Raw genomic sequence first — 27,080 nt, 5'->3', positions numbered from 1 at the left:
TCCAGAAGACCAAAAATCACTTTATAACAAAGATATTTACACCAGAATGTTTATTGCAGCCCAATTCATAATTGCTAAGTCATGGAAGAAGCCCAAGTGCCCACTGACCCATGAATGGCTCAATAAATTGTGGTATATACACCATGGAATATTATGCAGCCTTGAAAAAGATGGAGACTTTACCTCTTTCATGTTTACATGGATGGAGCTGGAACATATTCTTCTTAGCAAAGTATCTCAAGAGTGGAAGAAGAGGTATCCAATGTACTCAGCCCTACTATGAAACCAAGTTATAGCTTTCATATGACAGTTATCACCAACTATAGCCCAAGAAGAAGAGGAAAGAGGAGGGGGGGAGAGAAGGGGGGAGGATGGGTGGAGGGAGGGCAATTGGTGAGACCATACCTATGGTGCATATTACAAGGATACATGTGAAATTTGCTAAGTGTAGAGTATAAATGTCTGAACATAATAACTAAGAAAACGAGGTGAAGGTTATGTTAACCAGTTTGATGAAAATATTTCAAATGGTATGTAAAAGCAGCGCATTGTACCCCATGATTGCATTAATGTACACTGCTGTGATTTAATAAAAAACAAAAAGAAGAAGAAGAAGAGGAGGAGGCCCCGGGATGGCGCACTTGTGTCACACTCTGGAGGACCGGCCTGGCCCAAGATGGGTGGATGTAATGTGAAGGTTTAAGGCTATTGCTCTCCTGCATCTCCTGACTCACCATTCCCCTGTGGTTGTCACTGGCAGTCCCCACATTGCAGAATGAGTGAATGTCCCACCTAGTTCTGTTAGCAGTGGCGGTTGACAGGCTGAGCCAGCCTGAGGGCTGCCTGCTCAGATCCACATACAGCCGTATTTGTTGGCCAGGTGCTGGCTTGAGCCCAGCCCCGCCCCCATCGACAGGTGGCGGTCATTATCAGACCACCCAGGTTCCCCAGCCGCAGTGAGGGTACCTGGCACCTGCTCACAGGACTCACAAGAGCCCTGGCATCCCTGCTCCCATTCCTTTCTCAGATTGGCAGGGGCAAAGGGAGGCAGCAGCAACGACTCAGACACGTGGGAGGAGGCAGTGCTCTGGGTCTAGGGTTTTAATATGGCACAGCCACAGTGTCTGGGTTTGCAAGCCAGTGAATCACTGCTATGCCCTCTCTCCAGAGCAATGCCTCTGCACAGTTTCCAGATGGCTCCCTGTGTCAGTCCTGTGACCCTGTGCAGTGCAGGGCTCCTCCCACAGGTTGGACAGCAGTGATCACAGGGGAGCGGGAAGCCTTGATATTCCCCCCATGTCTTCCCCATGTGTGCGCTCATCTTTACCGTGTGCATCCGAAGCATAGCACAGGTGGCCTTTCTTCCCCCTGCTTCACTGAGGGTACCTCCTGGCCCCTGTCTTTTGATTCACAGCGTGATCCGAAGGTGGATATGTGCTCACCTCTCCATGAGAGCCTCCCCGCGAGAGCCACATGTGCAGGCTGCTTCTAGTCTGCCATATTGACCCCAAGCCCAGAGATTTTTTATTTCGATGCAGTCCAGTTTTCTATTTATCTGCACTCTTAGCATCACAGCCAAGAAATTGTTGCCATATCCAATGTCATGAAGTTTTTGCCCTGTTTCTTTGAGAGTTTCACAGTAAGACCTAATCTTACTTATAGGCCTATGGGCCATTTTGAGTTCATTCTTCTGTGAGGTAAGGGCTCAACTTCATCCATGTGCATGTGGATATCAAGTTTTCTTAGCACCATTTGTTCAATAGACTGTCCTTTGGCCAATGAATGATCTTGGCAACCTTATCACAAATCATTTGAACAGGCGTGGCGGCTCACACCGGTAATCCCAGGGCTCTGGGAGGCTGAGGGAAGTAGATTGCTTGAGCTCAGGATTTCCAGACCAATCTGAGCAAAAGCAAGACCCCATCTCTACCAAAAATGGAAAAACTAACTGGGCGTAGTGGCAGGTGCCTGTCATCTCAGCTACTTGGGAGATTGAGGCAGGAGGATCGCTGGAGCCCAGCGGTTTGAGGTTGCTGTGGGCTACAAAGATGCCATGGTACTCCACCCAGGGTGACAGTGAGACTCCATCTTAAAAAAGAAAGAAAATAACTTGAACATATGCACAAGTGTTTATTTCTGGGCTCTCTATTCTATTCCATTGGTCTATGTCTGTCTTTATGCCTGTAGTATTTACTAGGTTTTGAAATCTGGAATTGAGTCTCCCAACTGCTCTTTTTCAAGATTATTTTGGTTATTTGAGGTCTGTTAAAATTCCATCTGAATTTTTTCATTATTCTCTTTCTACAGAAATGTATCATCAGAATTCTGACAGGTATTGCGCTGAATTTGGAGATCTCTTTGAGTAGCCCTGTCATCTTAAACAATAGTAGCTCTTCCAACCCATGAATATGAAATGTCTTTCCATTAAACGTTTCTTCTTACATTTCAGCAACATTTTACATACTTCAAGGTACAAGCCTTTAGCTTATCTGCTAAAGTTTATTTCTAAACATTGTCTTTTTTTCAGAAGTAAATTACTTCTTTATTAAAAACACTTTATGATAAAACTGTTTAAGCTGGGCGGCGCCTGTGGCTCAAGGAGTAGGGCGCCGGTCCCATATGCCAGAGGTGGCAGGTTCAAACCCAGCCCCGGCCAAAAACAAAACAAAACAAAAAAAACTGTTTAAGCTTAACCATTGGTGAAATACCTATTTTAAAATTAAAAAATTAAAGAATACTGTAATCCAGCACTCTGGGAGGCTGAGGAGGGGGGATTGTTTGAGCTCAGGAGTTCAAGACCAGCCTGAGCAAGAGCAAGACCCATCTCTAACAAATAGCCGGGCGTTGTGGCGGGCGCCTGTAGTCCCAGAGTGGGGAGGCTGAGACAAGAGAATTGCCTAAGCCCAGGAGTTGGAGGTTGCTGTGAGCCGTGTGACACCACAGCACTCTACAGAGGGCGATAAAGTGAGACACTGTCTCTTCAAAAAAAAAAAAAGTAGGGCAGCGCCTGTGGCTCAGTGAGTAGGGTGCTGGCCCCAAAATACTGAGGATGGCGGGTTCAAACCCAGCCCCGGCCAAACTGCAACAAAAAAATAGCCAGGTGTTGTGGCGGGTGCCTGTAGTCCCATCTGCTCAGGAGGCTGAGGGAAGAGAATCGCGTAAGCCCAGGAGTTGGAGGTTGCTGTGAGCCGTGTGACGTCATGGCACCCTATCTGAGGGCGGTACAGTGAGATTCTGTACAAAAAAAAAAAAAAAAGTAAAAAGTTGAATGTGAATTAAAAAAAAAATTAAAGGATAAAGTTTCAGAGAGGCTTATCTATTACCACTATTTTTTTTCATTGTCTTCTTTTTGGTGCCATTGCAAAGAGAATTGTTTTCTTAATTTCCTTTTTGGATAGTTCATTGTTAGTACATAGAAATGTAATTGCTTTTTGCGCGTTGATTTTGTATTCTGCAAATTTGCTATATTCATTAATGAGTTCTAACAATTTTTTGATAAAATCTTTAAGGTTTTCTACATCTAAGTTCACATGATTTGCAAACAGAGATAATTTTACTTGTCATCTAGTTTGGACACGTTCCGTTTCTTTTTCTTGCCTAGTTTCTCTGCGTAGGACTTCCAGTACGACATTGAACAGATGTGTCAAAAGCCAACATCAGTGTCCACTTCCTGACCTTGGAGAAAAAGCTTTCAGTCTTCACCACCGATCTGTTCAATTAAATAAGCAGGAGGCCCTTGGCCTGAGGCTGGCTCTGTACTTTGAGTTCCTACATAACAAACTGCAACTTAACTTTAGACACATAATAATAAAACTTAGCTTAGGAGCATATTTTTTGTAACAGATAGCCAGTTTCAGCCAATCACAAGCCAAATCCTTTAAGGAATTCTATTCAAAATAACTTAGATAAATGAGCATAGGGATGAGGTTTTTACCCTTACAGCATCAGGGGTGAGGACAAGAAGCTGTTGACAGTAAGGGGCAGACCAAATACTAACATTCTTTCTCCATCTCAAACTTGCGAACAATGTCACATCTACAAAGAGGGCCTGGACCAGCAACCTATGTCCTACTTCTCACAAGAACACCTGAACTGGCACAAACTCTGAATATTCAATCCCAGGGAGATTTTCCACCAGAAGAAGACAGAGTCCCACTTGACCACAAGGAAGTGAGGAGGTGACTCCCCAGTCTCCAGGATCCCTGCTGTGTGGGGACGCCTGGTTCTGGGTTCCTTGCAGACATCTCCCCAGCACAGGAGTCCTAGGGAAGAAGGGGACTGTCCCATGCAAGACAGGACAGGAGAACCCAGGATCTGCCTTTGCCCCACCTCAGAGAGGCTGAGGGTGTACAAGGCCTCTCCTCTCCTAACACAGGAGCCCGGGGCTCTCCTGACCCAAGTGCAGCTGCCTGACTCTGTGGGGAGCTTGCAGCAGATGACAGGCAGAGCAACAGATGACTTTGAGGCCCCATCCCCAGTGCTGGGATGGGGGAAAACAAAGTACATTCTGGGGACCGCCTCCCAGCCCAGCGTCCTCTCCAGGGGCCTCAAGAGGCATCTCCTGAGACCCCACCTGTGAAGCCCCACGGACAGGCTCCTTCTGAGACCACCCTTGTCCCTGGTGGACAGTTCTCCTGACACTGGACCAGCAGTGCCCTGGACAACTCCCGTCCATCCCCTGGAGTCCCCCATGCACTGGCTGGAGTCAGGTGGCCTAGGGACCCGCAGTGAATAGGACTCCAGGGGATCTGACCCTACATCCTGACACAGGGGTCAGCATCCATCTCCACCCAGGGGTCAAGGCCAGCTCTGTCCTGTGGAGATCAGTCAGCCTCCCTAGGGCAGCCTCTGACACTGGCCTCAGGTCTCCTTGTTCCCTCCAGGGGGCGATATCAGGACAGAGAAAATACTAAGGAAATGAAAATTTTCAAATCTGAACCCGGCTTTGGCTGAGGAGGTGGAGATGCAGCCTGATTTCCATATATTGCCCCAAGAGACCTTTCTGGACCCTCCCACAGGCCTGCTGTGTCCTACCAGATCCTTGCAGGGGACTCCGAGGGCCCTGCTCTCCCAGGGGGCTGCCCTGTGCAGCTCCCCACTCCCTCCTGGAACCATCCATGGGGAAGATGGGGTGACCACAGGAGGGTCAGCGAGGTGGAGGGCAGCGGCCAGCCCAACTGGTGAGAAAGAACAGGGACGGGCCTTGAGCCACAGCTCAGCTACCAGACGCAAAGAGGGAGGGTCCCCCTGAAGACTTCCCTGAGGACAATGGAGCCCAGAGCCCCCCTGACCTCCCTGTCTCCCTCCACCACAGTCCTCTCTTCCCAGGACAGAGGACAATACTCCCTCCACACACAGGAGCTGCAGCTCCTCCTTTGACCCTTGGGTCAAAAATCAGGCTGGTGACTCCAAGATACAGGGTGGGTCCCAGAGCCATCACTCCCAGCCATCACAAAGCTGCCCATTTCAGGACCTCAGAGACATTCCTGCCACCTGCCTGCCAGGTGTCTGCCTTCTCCCCAGAGCTATGGACAACTTAGGAAGACCTAGGACCCAGCTCAGTCACAAAGGGAAGGATTCCCCAGTTTGGGAGCCCCCAGGCCTCACTGTGCGGTGCTGACAGACCCAACAGGGTCAGCGATGGAGGGTCAGGTCATCCTTTCAGGGCACAGGGGCCCCAGCAACCCTGCTTCTCACAGTGAAGCTTAGAAACTGAAGTGCAGACAGACGGAAAGGGGAAGGAAGGACAAGGAGGCAGGACTGAAAGGGGAGGGGACAAGGTGTCCTGGGCACAGCCCCCCACCCCGTCACACGTGACCAGACAAAGCTCTGGGCCCCAAGGAGGAGGCCCAGCACAGCGGGAGGAAGGACAGAGCTGACCCGTCAGAGCAGCTGTGCCTGCGAACGTTCCTGGAGCCGAAGCTCTTCTGCACAGAGGAGGACAGAGTAGGCAGCAGGGACCATGGAGCCCCCCTCAGGCCGTCCCTGCAGCAGGCGCGTCCCCTGGCAGGGGCTCCTGCTCATAGGTGAGAGCAAGATGCCCTGGGGATGGGTGGGAGGAGGGAGCACACCCCACGGCGGGGGCCTCCTGGGGAGGATGGGGCTCTGAGAGGGACAGGCTGGAGCCTGAAGAGGGTGGAGCGGGGCTCAGCAACAAAAGTCCTCACCCAGCTAGAATTGCTGAGGGGCAGGAAGAGCTCAGTTTTCTGTTCTCCAAGTTAATCATTGCTGGTTACTATGTATTTAAAATGATAATAATAATCAAATCAGGTGACACTCCAAAGAAAAGCAAAACTGGGGGCAGTAAACATTGCTCTTACCCACCATATCACAGATTATCCTTTCGCCAAATAAACACCAGGACGTGGAGGGCCCTGGGAACACTCACTAATGCACCCACAGGTGTCTGCAGCCTGTCCCAGGCTCTGGGGGACAACACAGGCCAGACTACTCCCTGTCCTCACAGAGCTCACGCTCTAGTGGGAGGAGGACAGAGGAGCAGAGAGATCTCCAATGTGAGGTCGGGTGTGGACAAGAGCCAGGGAGGGAGCAGGCAGGGAAAGGTCACAAGGGGAAGGCCCAGGGTCTCAGGAGGCGGTGGCCAGGGAAGGGGCAAGGACGTCCCTGAATGTGAGCAGGGGTCTGAGGGCAGTGGGGGGTGAGCCATGCAGACACCTGGGAAGAAGATTCCAAACAGGGACCCGACCAGTCCAGGGGTGCTGAAGTGATGGGGTCATGCTGCTGACCTTGACCCAGAGGACACATGCACACTCTCACACAGTCACACTCACACTCACCTCCCAAGGCTGAGAGTGGAGAGACCTGCTCAGGACACAGGGCCCCCTTTTCCATCCCAACACAAAGTTCCTAATGAGGATCGATTCTCTCTCCTCCCTCCTAGCCTCACTTCTCACCTCCTGGAACCCGCCCACCACGGCCCAGCTCACTGTTGAATCCGTGCCATCCAGTGCTGCAGAGGGGACAGATGTCCTTCTACTCGTCCACAGTCTGACAGAGAGTCCTTTGAGCTACTACTGGCACAAGGGGGACAGGGTGGCCAGCACCAATCGAATTCTATTGTATGTAGTAGCCACTGGAGCAATTACCCCAGGGCCTGCACACAGCGGTCGAGAGACAATATACCCCAATGGGTCCCTGCTGCTTCAGAATGTCACCCAGAATGACACAGGATACTACACCATACAAGTCTTATCGCAAACTCTTCAGAGTGAAGAAGCAACTGGACAGTCACGCGTGTACCGTGAGTGATTCGGTGACGTCTGGGTGCTGGGGGGTTGGTTCACTTCACACACACGGGTTGTCAGGCCTGGGCGGCTCCTGCCTCCCCCTCTGCGTCCCGTCCCATGTTGGGGTTTGGGCATCAAGTGCAGGACACACACTGTGGGACAGACTTCAGAGATCAGAATCCTTTCCTGCATCCAGACCCTGCAGACATTCCCTGGAGAAGGACCAGTCTGAGGGGGCAACTCAGCAAGGGGCATCAGTCTCAGACCAGCACCCCAGGCCCTCCCCATGGACATGACCCTGAGAAGGAGCCTGTGGGACTCGGTCAGGGCCTGGTCTGAGGGGCCCCCTGGATCCTCCCAGAGAAGTTCAGGCCTGGGGCTCCTGAGTCCAGGCAACCCTGGGGAGCCCGTGGCCAGGGCTGGGCTTTGGCCTCCTGGGCAGGGCTCCTGCCTATGACAATTTACCAGATGTCTGAGGGCCGAGGCTTCTGGGGTTGGTCACCAGCCAGGGCCAGACCCCAAGCCTGGGTAATTACAATGCCCAGTTAGTGACCTGAGGTTCCATGTGGGTGGCCCAGACCAACAGTCTCCTCAGGCCATCAGCGCACTGCCCTGGGGACCTAAGAGACTTCAGGGAAGGAACAGAGGAGAGAGGAAGCTCCTGGAGGTGGCTGTCCACAGGGATCAGGCCCAGCAGCTCCTTCATGGGCTCCCGCAATAATCGATGCTGTTTATTTGGGTGGCTCCTCTACACGAAGCTCTAGGGCAGGCAACTGGGAATATCTAGGGTTAACTCACAGTCATGATAAGCCAGAGACCCCCTGATCATTTATCATATTTTACTGAGGAGAAACGGAGGCACAGGGCCGTACAGTCCTTGGATTAGGGTCACACAGAGCATGACTGGAAGACCAGAGCCCGGGAGGCCTGTCTGCAGCCACAGCCTCCACCTCTCCTCAGCGCCAGGCCTTTACTAGGCATCCGGGGGCCCAGGGCCAGTCCGTGGTTCAGCTGCTTTCTGCTCAGGCGTCTGTAGCTCAGAGGGGGAAATTGCAGTCTGGGAGTAAGATCAGACGGAGAATCAGTCAGTTGACGCCAGACCTAGACCTCCTGCCTCAGCAAGCAGAGTCAGTGCCAGGAATACCCAGGCCTCCCCCTCGGCGCCCCCTTCCCACTGGGCTTGAATCCATGTTCTTCCTGGTGTGTCCGAGTCACTCCCGCTGAGGACACAGGGCAGGACTTGGCTTTCCCTCTCCCCACTCACACCCTGCACCAGCAGAGGCCCCCGCGTGTGACACTCTCGGTAGTTCTCTGACGAAGGAGGGAGGGAATGAATGAGTGAGGGAATGAATGAGTGAGGGAATGAATGATCTACACCCTCTTCAGAGACTGGATGCCAGGTGCAGAATCCCAGGAGGTTCTGACCAGGCCTGTTCCCTCCCCTCAAGGCCTGAGACCCACACTCCATCCCTCTGACCCCTGCCCTGACAGCCACCACGAATCTCCTCTCATGTGACCCGGGGGCTTCCGGGCTGTGGGTGGGTTTGGGGGCTCCCTGGTCTGGTTCTGGGGTCTCCGAAGCCCCTGGAAGCCCTGTGCTGGCTGCTGTGGTGTGTCTGGCTCTCCTTGCTCCTCCGTGTCCCTCATCTTCCTGCTCCCTCTGTTCCAGCAGGGACTACTCCTGCCCTGCATGGCTTCCTCTACCTTTAAACCTTCCCCAGATACTCTTGCTAACAATGGCTGCCTGTCTCGGTCCCTTAACGCTGTGGCCGGACTCCCCTCCCAGGCAATAGTAAAAGCACGGAAATAAGTCAGAGTAGCTGCCCCTGCCAGGCTCTGTCATGACCCACGGTCCCCAGATCACCTGGAGAATGAGCTCCCACAGTGTCAGAAATATTAAGAGGTTAAAAAATTCAGTTTGTGGAGACAGAGAGGGCAACACGAGTCTCAGACAAGGTAGGGATGTTGGAATTATCAGAGCCCAAATTTAAAACAAATCTGATTAATATGCTGAGGCTTATAATGGGGAAAAGTAGACGGTGTGGAAGAGCCTGGCTGAGGTGAGCAGAGAGATGGACATTCCATGTGAGAACCAAAGGAAATGCGCGAGTCAAATCCACCATGACACCAGGAGTCGGGGTTGTCCTGAGAATGTTTATTAGGAAATGAATGTGCTCAAAGGGGTAGGGCGCCGGCCCCATGTGCCGCAGGTGGCGGGTTCAAACCCAGTCCTGGCCAAAAACCTCAAAAAAGAAAAAAAAGGGAAATGAATGAAGGGCAGCACCTGTGGCTCAAAGGAGTAGGGCACCAGCCCCATATACGGGAGGTGGTGGGTTCAAACCCGCCCGAGCCAAAAAAAAAAAAAAAGGAAATGAATGAGATTAAAGCCCTTAGCACAGAGTGGTACCCAGAGCAAGGGCTCAGTCAATTAGTATTACTATTTTGATGAACACCGCTATGAGCGTAAAAATCAAGCAAGATTCAGTTAAAATTTCATTGTGTCACCAATTCTGTGACCTTCCTTGATTTACTGAAGCAATTTAGGGCTCAGATTCTGAATTAGCAGAAAGGGGATGACACTTCCTCTCCCTCAAGTGGATGAGAGGATCAGACAAGGTGTGGGTAAGTTTCTTCCCCTGTGCCTGGCACACGGAAGGCATCTGGAAACAGCCAACGACCATCATTACCTCAAATAGCACTGACCTGACTGCTCAGGGCCCTCCTAACACCCACACATGAGGGAGAAGAGGAGAAGGGAGGCAGCAGCAGTGGGAGGGAAGGGGCGCTCACGGGCACCTGGGCAGGACAAGGTGCAGGCTCCGTGTAGAGAAGGTGAGAGTCAGGGCAAGTCCAAGGTTTCAGAATGAGGCAATCTGGGAGAGCAGGGAGTCTGTTCTGATGACAACACAACAAACAGCACAGGACGGTGGCATTTGCTTTCTCCCTAACCACATCCCTTCCTGCAAGGCCCTTGTGGTTTCCCCTGGAGCAGACTTGGGCTCTCCTATTTCTTCTTTCAGCAAAAGACAACAGCCCAGGCCTCCCCGTGGGGGCCATTGCTGGCATAGTGACTGGGGTCCTGGCCGGGGTGACTCTGGCCACTGTGGTGTGTGTCGTATTCCTCACAGGGATTGGAAGGTACCAGAGGTTCCCCCCCATCCTCATCCTGTCCCCAACTAATGCAGGCCAGGACCAAGGAGACCCATCCTGTGTTCTGGGCCTGACTCTCCTCGGCCACCCTACTCCCCACAATCCTTCCCTCTCACTCCATCCAGCCCCTCCTGACCAGCTGCTAGCCTTGGGCTTTTTCCCCAGCAGTGTCCTCCTCTTGGATTAGACACAACTAAGGACAGGACCTGAGTGTGTCCTGGTTCCCTCACAGCAAACCCACAGCTCTGCCTCTATAAATGGCACCTCTGGATGTTCATTTCAATCCACCCACCCGGGTGGGGGGGCAACTTGCAGCCTCAGGGGCTGAGGGGGTCCTGGCCACAGTCACACAGTAGAGACTGGGACAGCCTGGACAGGCCGGTGGCCCCTGATGGAGCACCTGGGCCCCACCAAGATGTCACATTCTGCAGCGTCCTTTATGTCTCTTGCCCAGGCCTGTGGAGAGAGAGGACAAGCCATGGACACATTTCAGTGACCTGAGCCAAAGTTCTGGCCACAGCAGGGAGGACCCAGGAGTCCCACATCTCCCCCAGTGTCCTGCCCATGCGACTGGCAGGACTTTCTCTGTGGGTCCTAGACCCTCCTGCTTAGTCCAGCCCTGGTCTGGGCCCACATCTTCCCCCTGGGCCAGGACACATGTGGATCTCAGGCCTTTCCTCAGCTCCACCTCCTGCCCCCAGCACAAGACTGATGGAGGAAGGTGATCATGCCCCTGCTTGGAAATGGGGCCCCCTCTTAATCCCCTGCTCTAACTCCAAAACTGTGATTTTTAACCTTGTGCCCTCAAAATTAAGCCTGACCTTTCCTAGGGCCAGTGGCCGGTGTGACCTCAGGGAACAGCGACCCGGAAAGTCTGTGGTGAGTGCCCCTTCTGTCTGGGTGTGGCTGGACCCAGAGGCCTGCCCCTACAATGTCCGCTCCTGCCAGACACCCCCGTGGGGGCTCTGACTCTTCCCTGGGGGTCCAAGGAGGAGTCTCATGAACATCAACATAGGGGACCCTCACTAGCCACATCAACCCCAATCTGAGGGCTCTAGGTCACAGGTCACCTCCTCAGCTTCACTTGCTCACATGGCCCCTACAGTGGTGGGAGGTTCTCCACAGAAGATTTCCCCTCCCCCCATTCTCTGGGAGCTGAGGGCCCCCCATGCCCTCCTGGAGGAGAGGCCCAGCTCTCCATGCCTGGTGCTAACTACAGTCTGTGCCCCCAGGTCCTGCCCCCTCCGCCAGCTCCACCTCTTCGGTAAGGCCAGCCCCTTCCCAAGTGGGTCTCAGCTGTGCAGGCTCAGGGCAGGGGGACTGTCCACCACCAGCACAGACCCCCTCCCCAGGACAAGATCAACCCCACCCTGGCCAGGAGCTGGGGCTCTCCTCAGGACCAGGACCCCCACACCCAGTCCTGACCCACTGTAAGGAGACCCCAGGAATCCAACAGATGCAGGGTGGGTTCTCAGAGCACCAATCAGGGTCCCGGGTTAACCAGGATGTGCGGCAAGGACAGGATGGGTACTGGGGTGCTGTGGCCAGGCCCAGAGGCTGATCTCTGGAGGTAGAGCTGGTCACTCCTGAGGGAAAATGACCCAAGGTAGACCCAGGAACGCAAGTCCTGGCTGTCTGATCAGAGAAAAGAACCCTCCAGACTCAGCCTTGGCCTCCGTGATGTTCCCTCCCTGTCCTATGATCCCCTCTCCATCCCCTGACTCTTGGCTTCCATGACCCTCTTTCCTGTCCCCTCTCTCTTCCCCTTAGCCCTCCCCCCCACCTGATCCCAGGGCCACTAACCCTGTATATGAGGTGAGTGTGGGCCCTCGGTGATCTGGTCCCATGGGCCCCAGCATCTGTCCCCAGCCCCCCACCTGGCTGAGCTTTGAGACTCATAAAATGGCAGGGAAGGGCGGCGCCTGTGGCTCAGTCAGTAGGGCGCTGGCCCCATATACCGAGGGTGGCGGGTTCAAACCCGGCCCCGGCCAAACTGCAACCAAAAAATACCTGGACGTTGTGGCGGGCGCCTGTAGTCCCAGCTACTCGGGAGGCTGAGGCAAGAGAATCGCTTAAGCCCAGGAGTTGGAGGTTGCTGTGAGCTGTGTGATGCCACGGCACTCTACCGAGGGCCATAAAGTGAGACTCTGTCTCTACAAGAAAAAAAAAAAAAAATGGCAGTGAAAATGGGAATGGGGGTGGCAAGCAGAGGAGGGAGGGACCCTGGAGCAGGGACCCCCTGAGCACAGCCAGGCTTAGCACAGAGCAACCCCAGTGGGCTCAGAGCCTAGGAAACTCTGCTGAGAGTACCCCCTCTGCTGAGAAGCCTGCAGGGGTCAGAGGGCTCTTCCTTCTTCTTACAGGAATTGCTACACCCTGACGCGAACATGTACTGCAGGATCAACCACAGACCAGATGTGGCCCCTTAGTTTCCTCTAGGAACCGCTTCTCTGGCTGATGGAGGGTCCCCTAAGATGCCAGCCCTGGGGAAGGGGCAGGACATGAGGCCTGAGGCAGAGAGTCAGTTGAGTCCTTTTAGACTCTGGGTCCTGGGTCCCTCCTGGATGTCTGGAGACTGGGACAGGTTTCCCGGGCTCTGGGAGGGCCAGGAGAAGGCCTTCTGTCACCACAGGAAGTGGTGTCCCTGCTCCCAGGGACAGTGAATGGGCCTATGGCCCACAAAGGATCCCCTAGAGAAGACTGTATAAAGAGGACCTTCCCCCCCGTTGGCTCTCTTTCTGCTTGTGAGAACTTAGCAGAAGTTCCCCCACTACCTGAGACAGGGAGCTGGGGGCTTTCCATGCACCTAGGACCTTCCAGCCTCTCCTTGGTGATATTTGAGAGCAGAAGTTACCAAAAAATCACATCTCACCAGCCCTGCAATAGTGCATGGTCATCTCCAGGAACCATCACCTCCTCCCTTTGGTCATCAGCACCTCAGACGGTGACTGGGGGACACCCCCTCCCTTCACAGGCAGGGAGGGACTGTAGGCCAGGCTGCCCTTTCTCTTCTACATGAGAAAGACACCACAAACAAGACAGCTATTGCAGAGATAATCTGATTCTTCACTAATTCATAAATCATGAAAGCTTTACATGTGCCTGGACATGAGTGTTATTGGCACATCCATTGCAACTCCTGTGGGACTGATTGTTGCAACCAGAGTGTGTGCTCTTGGGGAGCCTGCATGCCCACAGTGGCCTCAGTGTGAGTCTCCCTGGCCCTGAGACTCAGGACATTGTCTCTGCCTACAACATGGTGGGAACCTTCCGTGATTAATTTCTCACACACACACACACCCTAGTGGCTGACCTTGGAACCACACCCATCACCCAGCCCAGAGCACCCACTAGTGTGCACCCTGTCCTCATCTCCAGGTGAGGCCTGGACAGATGGGCTGAGTTGATCCCCTGAGGTTCTCTGCCAGCTCCTCCAGGCTGCCAGATGTCAGAGACCTTTGCCATCTGTCTTGCCACAGAGCAAAAGATCCTTAGGAAGGACAAGTGAAGTCTGTCACCAGGGTGGGGCCCAATGTCCCCAGGGGGTGAAAATAATCAGGCTCACAGTCACACTCATCTTCTTCATTCTCAAAACACCCCACCCAGAGGCAATTCCTTTACAGACACGGCCCTGCCCTTCCAGGGGCACAGGTCCAGCCAGCCCAGTGTCCCTACAGGTCACACCCTCACACCACCCAGGATGCCCAGTGTAAGGGTCACCAAGATATCCCAGGGGCTTCCATGCCTTGTATGGGAACAGACTCCTCCTTACATCCTGCATCTAAGCAAGCGCCAGGGTCCTCTCGGCCCTGTCCTCGCCCACACTCACTGTCTCTGCCCTGGGTCAGTCTCCTCATCTCTCCTGGACACAGCCATATCTGTGACAGGGGGATTCAGGCTCTCTCTCTTAGGACTCCTCCCCACTCTGACCACTTGAACTTGCCCAGCCCCATCTGCCTCTCTGTGTCCCTGGACACCTGTGTGCACATCATGCAAACTTCAGAACAATGACAACCACCCAGTCCTGACACTCCCACCCAAGGCAAGTGTCTGGTGAGAGTCACCAGGTGAGACACCTGTGGCTCCACACACCTGAGGCTCCCTGCAGGGGTCACCTGGGCTCAGGAGTGTCACCTGTTGGAACCAGAATTCCCAGAGAGACCAGCAGAGGGAGCTGCTCAGGGCACCTCTGGTTCTAGGTCGCAGTGAGCTATGATGAGGCACTTGCACATGGTTGACAGAACAAGACCCTGTCTCTACAGAAACAAAGTTTTTTAAAAGAAAGACTGTGAAAGAAAAGATACGGAATGTGACATAGTATTGCAATTTTGTTTAGACACATGAAAAATGCTGAAAGAATGATTTTTTTTTTGTAGTTTTTTTTTTTTTTTTTTTTGGCCAGAGCTGGGTTTGAACCCACCACCTCTGGCATATGGGGCAGGCACCCTACTCCTTTTAGACACAGGTGCCACCCTACTGAAAGAATGATTTTTTAAAATAAAAACTGCTTGTCATCCTTTTCCTTCTACATTTTTCTCACCATACACCTCAGAGTAGCAAAGTCACCCCCAGCCTAGAGCCTCCTGGGGCCTGACTTCCCTTAGCACCACCCACAGCAACCAGCTTAACTCTCATTATCTTTATTTTGTGTCTCTGCCATTGAACGATCAGTCTCATGTCCCTAAATCCTTAGATATTTCTATAGAAAATGTCGAGGGATCTCCAAGTGAGTTTAACCAGGACCATCTGACCAGGGTGGGTGTGTTTTATATGGTGGATTTTTTATATCAAGACTTTTTAAATTGTGGTAAAATATATCAAACATAAAACATACCCTTTTAACCAAATTAAATGAAATTAACTATAATCACAATGTTATGTAACCATCGCCACTATTTTTTCCAAAAAATTTTCATCGCCCCAAACAGAAACTCTGTATCCATTAAACAATAATTCCCCATCCCTCCTGCCCCCAGACCCTGATAACCTCTAATCTATGTTCCGTCTTTATGAAGTTACCTGTTTTTGATATTTCATGTAAATAGAATCATACAGCATAAGTCACCATGTGTCTGGCTTATGTCACTTAGCATATTGTCTCCAAGGTCCCCCCAGCTCACAGCATCTGTCAGGGCTTCCCTCCTTTTCATGGCAGATTAACCTTCTGTGGCTGTATGTACCGTGTTGATGGGCACTTGGGTTGTTTCCACATCTTACTTACTGTGGAGAACAATGCAGAGAATATTCCCATGCAAGTATCTCTTTTCATCCCTGTTTTCAATTCTTTGGGTATATATCTAGCAGTGAAATTGCTGTTTGTTTGTTTGTTTTAAACAAAGTCTCACTGTTGCTCCAGGCTAGAGTTCCATGGTGTCAGCCTAACTCACAGGAAGTTTGAACTGCGGTTCCGGTGATCCTCCTGTCTCGGCCTCCTGAGTAGCTGGGGCTACAGGTGCCCACCACAACATCTGGTTAATTTTCTCTCTGTTTAGTAGAGATGGGGTCTTGCTCTTGCTCAGGCTGGTCTCAAACTCCTGAGCTCAGGGGATCCTCCTGTCTCAGTCTCCCGAAGTGCTAGCATTACAGGAGTGAGCCACAGCGCCTAGCCAGAATTGCTAATTCTATGTTTAGCTTTTGCAAGAACAGCCAAAGTGTTCCCCATTTTGGATGCTCCATTTTATATTGCCATCAGCAATGTATGAAGATTTGAAATTCTCAACATAATGCCAACATTTGTCACGTGACATTTTAAGAGAAGGAGAGCCATTATTGTAGGTGTGATGTGGCATCTCGCTGTGATTTTGTTTGCATTTCTCTAATGATTAATGACGTTGAGTGTCTTTTCATGTGCCTCTTGACTATTTGCTTATCTTCTTTGGAGAAATGTCTATTTCAGTCCTTTGCCCATTGTTTAAGTGGGTTGATTGTCTTTTTGTTGTTGAGTTGCAGCAGTTCTCTGTATAGTCTAAACATGAAAGCTTTATGATGTCTCTGAGTTGCGAATTTTTTCTCCCATTCTGTGATTGTTCTTCTCTTTCTTGATAATGTCCTTTGATGTTTAAAGGGCTTTCGTCCTGATAAAGTCCAATTTACCTGTTTTTCCTTTTGTTGTTCGTGCTTCTGTGTCATAGCTAAGAATCCATTGCCACATCTGAGGTCATGAAGATTGACCCTTGTGTTTTTTCTCTGAGAGTTTTTATGGCTTCAGCTCATATTTAACTCACTGAAATGTTTTGAGTTAATATGGTGAGACGTAGAGTTCCAAAACTTCATTCTTTTGCAAGTGGTTGTCCAGATGTTGCAGGACCATTTACTTGAAAAGACTATTCTCCCTTCTTTAAATTAGCGCCTGTTTAGCGTTCTCCAGAGAGACAGAAACAATAAGATAAAAATATAATTACACATATAGAAATAGGTATATATGCGAGAGGGGATTTATTAGGGGAATCTGCTTACATAAATATGGAGGGAAGAAGACCCAGGAGAAGCTGGCTGCAGGCTGAAGAACTGGGGAGAAGCCTGGCTCAGTCCAAGTCCCAAAGACTCAGAGGCAGTGAAGGTGGTGGTGTGACTCTTGGTCTGAGGCCGAAAGCCTGAGAACCTGGAGTTCTAATATCCAAGGGTGGAAGAAAAGTGTCCCAGCTCCCGGATATACAGACAGAGAGAGAGAATTCATTTTCCTTCTGCCTTTTACTCTATCCAGGCCCTCAGCTAAGTGGACGTTGCCTCCCACAACCCTGCACACTGGATGGAGTCTGGCTGCCTGGAGACCCGCAGTGAACAGGACCCAGGCTGACCTGACCCTGCACTCTGACCCAGGGCTCAGCACCTGCCTCTGCCCAGAGGTCAGAGCAAACTCACACCCCCTGGAGCCTGGTCAGCCTCCCTGGGGCCGCCCTGACCTTGGCCGCAGGTCTCCTTGTTCCCTCCAGGGGGAGACCTTGGGACATAGACAACTCTAAGGAAATTACATCCCCCAGATGTGAACCTGGCTGTAGCTGAAGAGGTGGAGATGCAGCCTGATTTCCATCCCTTGTTCCGACAGACCCTTCTGGACCCTCCCACAAGCCTGCTGTGTCCTGCCTGATCCTTCCGCAGGCCTCTGAGGGCCCTGCTCTGCCAAGGATCCTCATGCAGTTCCCCACTCCTTACGGGCGCCCCACCTGGGGAAAGCAGGGTGACCACAGGGGGGTAAGCCAGTCAGAGGGCAGAGCCACCAGGACAGTCAGGAAGAACATGGATGGGCCCTGAGCTACACCTCAGCCACAAGATATGGAGAGGAAGAATCTCCCTGAAACCTTCCCCTGAGGATAGCAGAGTTCAGAGCCCCTGACCTCTCTGCACCACAGTCCTCTCTTCCCAAGGCATAGGACACTGCTCTTCCACACCCAGGAGCTGCAGCTCCTCCTGAGACCTCAGGGCCTGGGGCCTGGGTCTCTGTCCCTGGGTCAGAGGCCAGGCTGGTGACTCTGGAGAGACAGGGCAGGTCCCCTCAGTCATTACTCAACTACCCCTTTCAGGACTCCGGAACAGTCCCTACCACCTGCCTGCTGGGTATCACTCTCCTCCCCAGGACACTGGAGAACAGAGGAAATTCCAGGGCTCAGCTGAGCTTCTGTGCAATAAACAGAAATAAACACCAGGGACTCTCTGTGTAGTGGTGAAAGACCCAAGTCCAGGACACAGCAGAGGTCAGCACTGGGGAGGGCAGGTCATCTGTTATGGGAAAGAGGATCCCATCACCCTTGCTTCCTAAAGTATGGTCTGGAAAGACAAAACGCAGACAGAAAAGAAAGGGATGGAGGGACCAGGAGGCAGGACTGAGAGGGGAGGAGCAGGGAGGCATCCTGGGCACAGACCCCGCCCCTTGTACACATGACCAGATATGTACAAAGCTCTGGGCCCAGGGAGGAGGCTCAGCACAGCGGGAAGAAGGACAGAGCTGACCTGTCAGAGCAGCTGTGCCAAGGACCATTGCTGGAGCTGAAGCTCTTTTGCACAGAGGAGGACAGAGCAAGTAGCAGGGACCATGGGGCCTTCCTCAGTCCCTCCCTGCAGAGGGTGCACCTCCTGGCAGGGGCTCCTGCTCACAGGTGAGAGGGATGATGCCCTGGGCGTGGACAGGAGAAGGGAGCACAGACATTGGCTGGGGTCTCTTGGGGAGGACGAGGCTCTGAGAGGGACAGGGAGCTTCTGCTGTAGCCTGAAGAGGGTGGAGGGGGGCTCAGCAAAAAAAGTCCTCACCGAACAAGAGTTGTTAAGGGGCAGGAAGATCTCAGGTGTTCTGTTCTCCAAGTTAATCATCACTGCTCACTACGTATTTAGAAATGATAAGAATAATAACCAGGCTGGGCACAGTGGCTCACACCTGTCATCCTAGCACTCTGGGAGACCAAAGTAGTAGGATTCCCTGAGCAAGGGAGAAACCTTCTATAAAAAATTTAAAAATTAGCCGGGCATGGTGGCTTGTGCCTATACTCAGCCCCAGCTACTCCAGAGGCTGAGGCAGGAGGATCACTGGAGCGCAGGAGTTTAGTTGCTATGAGGTACAATGACACCTCTGCACTCTAGCTGGGGCAACAGAGTGAGACTCTGTCTCCAAAAAAGAAAGGAAAAAATGAATAATAACCAAATCAGGGTGATTCTCCAAAAGAAAGCATAACCAGGGGCACTAAACATCATCCTTACCCACCAACATCACAAATTACCTTTATGTTTTTGGCAAATAAACACCAGGACATGCAGGGCCCTGGGAACACTCACTAATGCACCCACAGGTGTCTGCAGCCTGTCCCAGGCTCTAGGGGACAACACAGGCCAGACAAGTCCCTGTCCTCACAGAGCTCATGTTCTAGTGGGAGGAGGACAGACGAGCAGAGAGATCTCCAATGTGAGGTCAGGTGTGGACAAGAGTCAGGAAGGGAGCAGGCAGGGAAAGGTCACAAGGGGAAGGCCCAGGGTCTCAGGAGGAGGTGGCCAGGGAAGGGGCAAGGACATCCCTGAATGTGAGCAGGGGTCTGAGTGCCGTGGGGGGTGAGCCGTGCAGACACCTGGGAAGAAGATTCCAAACAGGGACCCGACCAGTCCAGGGGTGCTGAAGTGAGGGGTCATGCTGCTGACCTTGACCCAGAGGACACAGACACACTCTCACACAGTCACACTCACGCTCACCCCCCAAGGTTGAGGGTGACGACACCTGCTCAGGACCCAGGGCCCCCTTTTCCATCCCAATACAAAGTTCCTAATGAGGATCGATTCTCTCTCCTCCCTCCTAGCCTCACTTCTCACCTGGAACCTGCCCACCACAGCCCACATCACTGTTGAATCCGTGCCGCCCAGTGCTCCAGAGGGGGCAGATATCCTTCTACTCGTCCACAATATGCCACTGGATTGTTATGGCTACATCTGGTACAGAGGGGACGTGGTGGCCCATTACCATCTAATTCTATCATATGTAGTAGCCACTCAAGCAGTCACCCCAGGGCCTGAATACAATGGTCGTGAGATAATATACCCCAATGCATCCCTGCTGTTGCAGAACGTCAACCAGGACGACTCAGGATACTACACTGTACAAGTCTTCTCGCAAAATCTTCAGAGTCAAGAAGCAACCGGAGTGTTATACGTGTACCGTGAGTGATTCGGTGACGTCTGGGTGCTGGGGGGTTGGTTCTATTTCACACACACGGGTTGTCAGGCCTGGGCGGCTCCTGCCTCCCCCTCTGTGTCCCGTCCCATGTTGGGGTTTGGGCATCAAATGCAGGACACACACTGTGGGACAGACTTCAGAGATCAGAATCCTTTCCTGCATCCAGACCCTGCAGACATTCCCTGGAGAAGGACCAGTCTGACGGGGCAACTCAGCAGGGGGACATCAGTCTCAGACCAGCACCCCAGGCCCTCCCCATGGACATGACCCTGAGAAGGAGCCTGTGGGACTCAGTCAGGGCCTGGTCTGAGGGGCCCCCTGGATCCTCCCAGAGAAGTTCAGGCCTGGGGCTCCTGAGTCCAGGCAACCCTGGGGAGCACATGGCCAGGGCTGGGCTTTGGCCTCCTGGGCAGGGCTCCTGCCTATGACAATTTACCAGCTAACTGAGGACCAAAGCTCCTGGGGTTGGTCACCAGCCAGGGCCAGACCCCAAGCCTGGGTAATTACAATGCTCAGTTAGTGACCTGAGGCTCTGTGTGGGTGGCCCAGACTGACAGTCTCCTCAGGCCATCAGCGCATTGTCTTGGGGACCTAAGAGACTTCAGGGAAGGAACAGAGGAGAGAGGAAGCTCCTGGAGGCGGCTGTCCACAGGGATCAGGCCCAGCAGCTCCTTTATGGGCTCCCGCAATAATCCATGCTGTTTATTCAGGCGGCTTCTCTACACAAAGCTCTAGGGCAGGCAACTGGGAATATCTAGGGTTAACTCACAGTCATGATAAGCCAGAGACCCCTGATCATTTATCCTATTTTACTGAGGAGAAACGGAGGCACAGGGCCATACAGTCCTTGGATTAGGGTCACACAGAGCATGACTGGAAGACCAGAGCCCAGGAGGCCCGTCTGCAGCCACAGCCTCCACCTCTCCTCAGCGCCGGGCCCTTACTAGGCATCCAGGGGCCCAGGGCCAGTCCGTGGTTCAGCTGCTTTCTGCTCAGGGGTCTGCAGCTCAGAGCGGGAAATTGCAGTCTGGGAGTAAGATCAGACGGAGAATCAGTCAGTTGACTCCAAACCTAGACCTCCTGCCTCAGCAAGCAGAGTCAGTGCCAGGAATACCCAGGCCTCCCCCTCGGCGCCCCCTTCCCACTGGGCTTGAATCCATGTTCTTCCTGGTGTGTCCGAGTCACTCCCGCTGAGGACACAGGGCAGGACTTGGCTTTCCCTCTCCCCACTCACACCCTGCACCAGCAGAGGCCCCCGCGTGTGACACTCTCGGTAGTTCTCTGACAAAGAAGGGCGGGAATGAATGAGTGAGGGAATGAATGAGTGAGGGAATGAATGATCCACGACCTCTTCAGAGACGGATCCCGGGTGCAGAATCCCAGGAGGTTCTGACCAGGCCTGTTGCCTTCCCTCAGGGCCTGAGACGCTCAGGCCTTTACTCTCTTCTAGAATAATATTCCTCCCAGAAATCAGTATCAGACACTGGGTATTGATAATTTTCTCGGAAAGTTTAGCTGTTGCTCAAATTCCTATCCCCACCTGCCCAATGGACAAGGTCCATGAGGGCCAGATTTCCAGCATGGTCATGCTCTCCTCCTTCCACAAGTCAGTTTTGCATTTGTGAATGTCTACATGTGTTTCTGGAAAGATCCACATGGTCCTCACCTGTCCCTGCAGGGGGAGAAAGGACATTAAGGGCCAAGGACAGAAACATGGTTCTGCTCCAAAGCCACCTGCTCCTCCCTGACCCCTCACTCTTTCCAGATCATTCCTGGGAGCTCCTCACATTTATTAGGTTACTCACCAAGTCAGTCACTGTGCCTTGAGCAGAACTGCCCACCTCCAGCCCCTGGAGACCTGAGAACTCTGGTGACCCCCATACCTGCTCCCAAACACCCAGGACCCACCATCACCTCAGAGAAAATGCCCCACAGCTGGGCATGTAGGACTGTGCAGCTGGAAGGAACTCAGCACCCACATGTCCTGAGGACACTCAGGCAGTCAGAGCTCAGGAAAGGGACACAAGAGCACCAGGGAATCTCTGACTCCTGGTCCTGTGTCTGTCCACAACCCAAGCCTGGGGCTTAATTCACACTTGAGAAAGTCTGTGCATCTCCCAGACAGAGCAGGCAGCCTCACTTTCTCGGACCCTCAGACTGTCATATGTCATGTCATATGTCTGTCTTGTGACATACACACCTGTCTTGGTCTTTAAGGACTGAGCTTGGCTATAGGTGACAGATAGGAATCATAGGCACCACAGAGGGCAACCTTCTATCTGTTATCTCCACAGCAGTTACCCAGACCCTCTGTCACAAGGAACCATTCCAACCTCTGGATTCAGTAACCTGTGAACCAGAGACTCAGGACACGACCTACCTGGGCTAGATAGGCGGTCAGAGCCTGCTAGTCAGTCCCAGCCTGAGGCTGTGTGATGTCAACAGGACTCTCACTTTACTGAGTGTCACAGGGACCCTGGACCCTGTGAGTGTGGAACTGAGAACCCAGTGTGTGCCCATCACAGTGACCTTGTCACCGTGAATGTGCTCTGTGAGGTTTTCTGTTCCTTTGTGGCCCATAGTATTTCATTTTGTTGCCCAGGCTGCCAGCCCAAATCAAAAGAGCCAGAGGCCACTCAGTCCTTCTCAGGTCCAAGTACACAGATCCTCACCTCTGCATACTCAGTCTAGTCATGACCACCTCTCCCAGGAAAACCCAGGCAGGCCCAGTCTTGATGAAGAATAGGAGGGAGGGGCTGATCCTGTCCTGGGAGGCTCAGTGTCAACAACCTGTAATGGGAGAAACAGGTGAATGCCTCAGTGACCACAGGGGATATTGCTATGACCTTTCTATACAAGACATGGTGTTTCGTTTTGTTGCCCAGGATGGTTTAACTCCTGCCCTCAAGTGATTCTCTTGCTTCAGTCTCAGGGGCAAAGATCTCAGGTGTTCTGTTCTCCAAGTTAAACATCACTGCTCACTACGTATTTAGGAATGATAAGAATAATAACCAGGCTGGGCACAGTGGCGCACACCTGTCATCCTAGCACTCTGGGAGACCAAAGTAGTAGGATTCCCTGAGCAAGGGAGAGACCCTCCATAAAAAATTTAAAAATTAGCCGGGCATGGTGGCTTGTGCCTATACTCAGCCCCAGCTACTCCAGAGGCTGATGCAGAAGGATTACTGGAGCACAGGAGTTTAGTTGCTATGAGGTACAATGACACCTCTGCATTCTAGCTGGGGCAACAGAGTGAGACTCTGTCTCCAAAAAAGAAAGGAAAAAAATGAAACCAAATCAGGGTGACACTCCAAAAGAAAGCATAACCAGGGGCACTAAACATCGTCCTTACCCACGAACATCACGAATTACCTTTATGTTTTTGGCAAATAAACACCAGGACGTTCAGGGCCCTGGGAATACTCACTAATGCACCCACAGGTGTCTGCAACCTGTCCCAGGCTCTAGGGGACAACACAGGCCAGACAAGTCCCTGTCCTCAGAGCTCACATTCTAGTGGGAGGAGGACAGACGAGCAGAGAGATCTCGAATGTGAGGTCAGGTGTGGACAAGAGCCAGGGAGGGAGCAGGCAGGGAAAGGTCACAAGGGGAAGGCCCAGGGTCTCAGGAGGAGGTGGCCAGGGAAGGGGCAAGGACGTCCCTGAATGCGAGCAGGGGTCTGAGAGCACTGGAGGGTGAGCCGTGAAGACACCTGGGAAGAAGATTCCAAACAGGGACCTGATCAGTCCAGGGGTGCTGAAGTGATGGGGTCATGCTGCTGACCTTGACCCAGAGGATACAGACACACTCTCACACAGTCACACTAACACACACTCACACTCACCCCCCCTCCAAGGTTGAGGGTGATGACACCTGCTCAGGACCCAGGGTCCCCTTTTCCATCCCAATACAAAGTTCCTAATGAGGATCGATTCTCTCTCCTCCCTCCTAGCCTCACTTCTCACCTCCTGGAACCCGCCCACCACAGCCCAGCTCACTGTTGAATCCGTGCCGCCCGGTGCTGCAGAGGGGACAGATGTCCTTCTACTCGCCCACAATACGCCACTGGATTGTTATGGCTACACCTGGTACAAAGGGAACAAGGCGGCCCATAGCCATCTACTTCTATCATATGTAGTAGCCACTCAAGCAAGTACCCCAGGGCCTGAATACAGTGGTCGAGAAACAATATACCCCGATGGGTCCCTGCTGTTGCAGAACGTCAACCAGGACGACTCAGGATACTACACTGTACACGTCTTCTCGCAAACTCTTCAGAGTGAAGAAGCAACTGGACAGTTACGCGTGTACCGTGAGTGATTCGGTGACGTCTGGGTGCTGGGGGGTTGGTTCACTTCACACACACGGGTTGTCAGGCCTGGGCGGCTCCTGCCTCCCCCTCTGCGTCCCGTCCCATGTTGGGGGTTGGGCATCAAGTGCAGGACACACACTGTGGGACAGACTTCAGAGATCAGAATCCTTTCCTGCATCCAGACCCTGCAGACATTCCCTGGAGAAGGACCAATCTGAGGGGGCAACTCAGCAGGGGACATCAGTCTCAGACCAGCACCCCAGGCCCTCCCCATGGACATGACCCTGAGAAGGAGGCTGTGGGACTCGGTCAGGGCCTGGTCTGAGGGGCCCCCTGGGATCCTCCCAGAGAAGTTCAGGCCTGGGGCTCCTGAGGCCAGGTGACCCTGGGGAGCCCATGGCCAGGGCTGGGCTTTGGCCTCCTGGGCAGGGCTCCTGGCTATGACAGTTTACCAGCTGACTGAGGCCCGAGGCTCCTGGGGCTGGTCACCAGCCAGGGCCAGACCCCAAGCCTGGGTAATTACAATGCCCAGTTAGTGACCTGAGGCTCCGTGTGGGTGGCACAGACTGACAGTCTTCTCAGGCCATCAGCACACTGCCCTGGGAACCTAAGAGACTTCAGGGAAGGAACAGAGGAGAGAGGAAGTTCCTGGAGGCGGCTGTCCACAGGGATCAGGCCCAGCAGCTCCTTCATGGGCTCCCGCAATAATCGATGCTGTTTATTCGGGTGGCTTCTCTACACAAAGCTCTAGGGCAGGCAACTGGGAATATCTAGGGTTAACTCACAGTCATGATAAGCCAGAGACCCCTGATCATTTATCCTATTTTACTGAGGAGAAACGGAGGCACAGGGCCATACAGTCCTTGGATTAGGGTCACACAGAGCATGACTGGAAGACCAGAGCCCGGGAGGCCCGTCTGCAGCCACAGCCTCCACCTCTCCTCAGCGCCGGGCCCTTACTAGGCATCCGGGGGCCCAGGGCCAGTCCGTGGTTCAGCTGCTTTCCGCTCAGGCGTCTGTAGCTCAGAGGGGGAAATTGCAGTCTGGGAGTAAGATCAGACGGAGAATCAGTCAGTTGACTCCAGACCTAGACCTCCTGCCTCAGCAAGCAGAGTCAGTGCCAGGAATACCCAGGCCTCCCCCTCGGCTCCCGCTTCCCACTGGCCTTGAATCCATGTTCTTCCTGGTGTGTCCGTGTCACTCCTGCAGAGCCTCTTGTCACCGTGCCTGAGACATTTTAAAACAAGCCAGGCAGTGCTGTGGCTCAGTGAGTAGGGCGCCAGCCTCATATACCGAGGTTGGCAAGTTCGAACACAGCCCCAGCCAAACTGCAACAAAAAATAGCCGGGCGTTGTGGCAGGTGCCTGTAGTCCCAGCTACTCGGGAGGCTGAGGCAAGAGAATCGCCTAAGCCCAAGAGCTGGAGGTTGCTGTGAGCTGTGACGCCCCGGCACTCTACCAAGGGCAACAAAGTGAGACTCTGTCTCTTAAAAAAATAAAATAGGGCAGCGCCTGTGGCTCAGTTGGTAAGGCGCCGGCCCCATATACCGAGGGTGGCAGGTTCAAACCCAGCCCGGGCCAAAATGCAACCAAAAAATAGCCAGGCATTGTGGCGGGCGCCTGTAGTCCCAGCTGCTCGGGAGACTGAGGCAAGAGAATCACTTAAGCCCAGGAGTTGGAGGTTGCTGTGAGCTGTGTGATGCCATGGCACTCTACCGAGGGCCATAAAGTGAGACTCTGTCTCTACAAAAAAAAAAATAGCCAGGCATTGTTTCTGGCGCCTGTAGTCCCAGCTACTTGGGAGGCTGAGGCAAGGGAAGCTCCTAAGCCCAGGAGTTGGACATTGCTGTGAGCTGTGTGAGGCCACGGCACTCTACAGAGGGTCATAAAGTGAGACTCTGTCTCCACAAAAAAAAAATAAATAAATAAAATAAAATAAACAATAAATAGAAATGAAAGAAGACAGGGCTGGACGTGGTGGCTCACACATATAATCCTAGAACTCTGGGAGGCCAAGGCTGAACTGTAGAAATACCCTATATATTCTGGTTATTAACCCTTATAAAATGTATGATTCACAAACATTTTTCCCATTCTGTAAGTTGCCTCTGTTGATTTTGTCCTTTGCTAAATAGAATGTTTTAATTTGGGAGCAATCCAGTTCATCTGTGTTTACATTTGTTGCCTGTGCTTTTGGTGTCATATTCAGAAGTCATTGCCAAACCCAGCATCTTAAGCTTTCCTCCCAGCCTGAGCAAGAGCAAGAACCCATCTCTACTAAAAATAAAAAACTAGCTGGGCTTTGTGGCGGGCACCTGTAGTCCCAGCTTCTCAGGAGGCTGAAGCAACAGGATCAATTAAGCCCAAGAGTTTGAGGTTGCTGTGAGCTATGATTCCATGGCACTCAACCCAGGTGACAAAGAGACTGTCTCCAAAAAAAAAAAAAGCTTTCCTCATACATTTTTTGTTCTCAGTTTTCTAATTTTAGATATAATGTTGAGGCCGTTGGTCCTTTCTGAGTTAGTGTTCGTATACAGCGTAAAGCAAGAGACTACAGTTTTTTAACATGTGGATATCCAGAGTTCCCAGCACCATTCATTGAAAAGACTGTCCTTTCCCATTGGATGATCTTGACAATTTCGTCAAAAATCCTTTCACAATCTAGTGAGCCTTTTTCTCTGCACTCTCTAATCTATTCCATTGGTCTATATGACTTTTTATGC

The 27,080-nt window shown here is 52.5% G+C and overlaps 2 protein-coding genes across 2 annotated transcripts; both read left to right on the top strand.

The window, feature by feature from the left end:
- The first annotated feature begins 5,864 nt into the window (after positions 1–5,864).
- Positions 5,865–12,826, top strand: LOC128596590 (carcinoembryonic antigen-related cell adhesion molecule 3-like). The gene is made up of 9 exons (XM_053606162.1): positions 5,865–6,026; positions 6,902–7,247; positions 7,806–7,816; positions 10,268–10,385; positions 11,228–11,353; positions 11,630–11,661; positions 11,750–11,904; positions 12,168–12,212; positions 12,761–12,826. The coding sequence occupies exons 1-9, from the start codon at positions 5,963–5,965 to the stop codon at positions 12,824–12,826; spliced, it is 963 nt and encodes a 320-aa protein (XP_053462137.1). The 5' UTR covers positions 5,865–5,962.
- A 5,600-nt stretch (positions 12,827–18,426) lies between these two features.
- LOC128596589 (carcinoembryonic antigen-related cell adhesion molecule 3-like) lies at positions 18,427–24,366 on the top strand. Its single transcript, XM_053606161.1, has 3 exons — positions 18,427–18,490; positions 19,673–20,029; positions 23,999–24,366. The coding sequence occupies exons 1-3, from the start codon at positions 18,427–18,429 to the stop codon at positions 24,364–24,366; spliced, it is 789 nt and encodes a 262-aa protein (XP_053462136.1).
- The last annotated feature ends 2,714 nt before the right edge of the window (positions 24,367–27,080 follow it).

This window comes from Nycticebus coucang, chromosome 10, assembly GCF_027406575.1.
Source record: "Nycticebus coucang isolate mNycCou1 chromosome 10, mNycCou1.pri, whole genome shotgun sequence".
Classification (NCBI taxonomy): Eukaryota; Metazoa; Chordata; class Mammalia; order Primates; family Lorisidae; genus Nycticebus; species Nycticebus coucang.
The sequence above is the reverse complement of the archived record's forward strand: the minus strand, read 5'-3'. Positions and strand labels throughout refer to the sequence as shown.

Coding starts and splice junctions, on each gene's coding strand:
- LOC128596589 (XM_053606161.1), top strand. CDS start 18,427: ATGGGGCCTTCCTCAGTCCCTCCCTGCAGAGGGTGCACCTCCTGGCAG. Junction 18,491..19,672: donor GCAGGGGCTCCTGCTCACAG/GTGAGAGGGATG, acceptor CCTCCCTCCTAG/CCTCACTTCTCACCTGGAAC. Junction 20,030..23,998: donor CGGAGTGTTATACGTGTACC/GTGAGTGATTCG, acceptor CCTCCCTCCTAG/CCTCACTTCTCACCTCCTGG.
- LOC128596590 (XM_053606162.1), top strand. CDS start 5,963: ATGGAGCCCCCCTCAGGCCGTCCCTGCAGCAGGCGCGTCCCCTGGCAG. Junction 10,386..11,227: donor TTCCTCACAGGGATTGGAAG/GTACCAGAGGTT, acceptor GACCTTTCCTAG/GGCCAGTGGCCGGTGTGACC. Junction 11,354..11,629: donor CGCTCCTGCCAGACACCCCC/GTGGGGGCTCTG, acceptor CTGTGCCCCCAG/GTCCTGCCCCCTCCGCCAGC.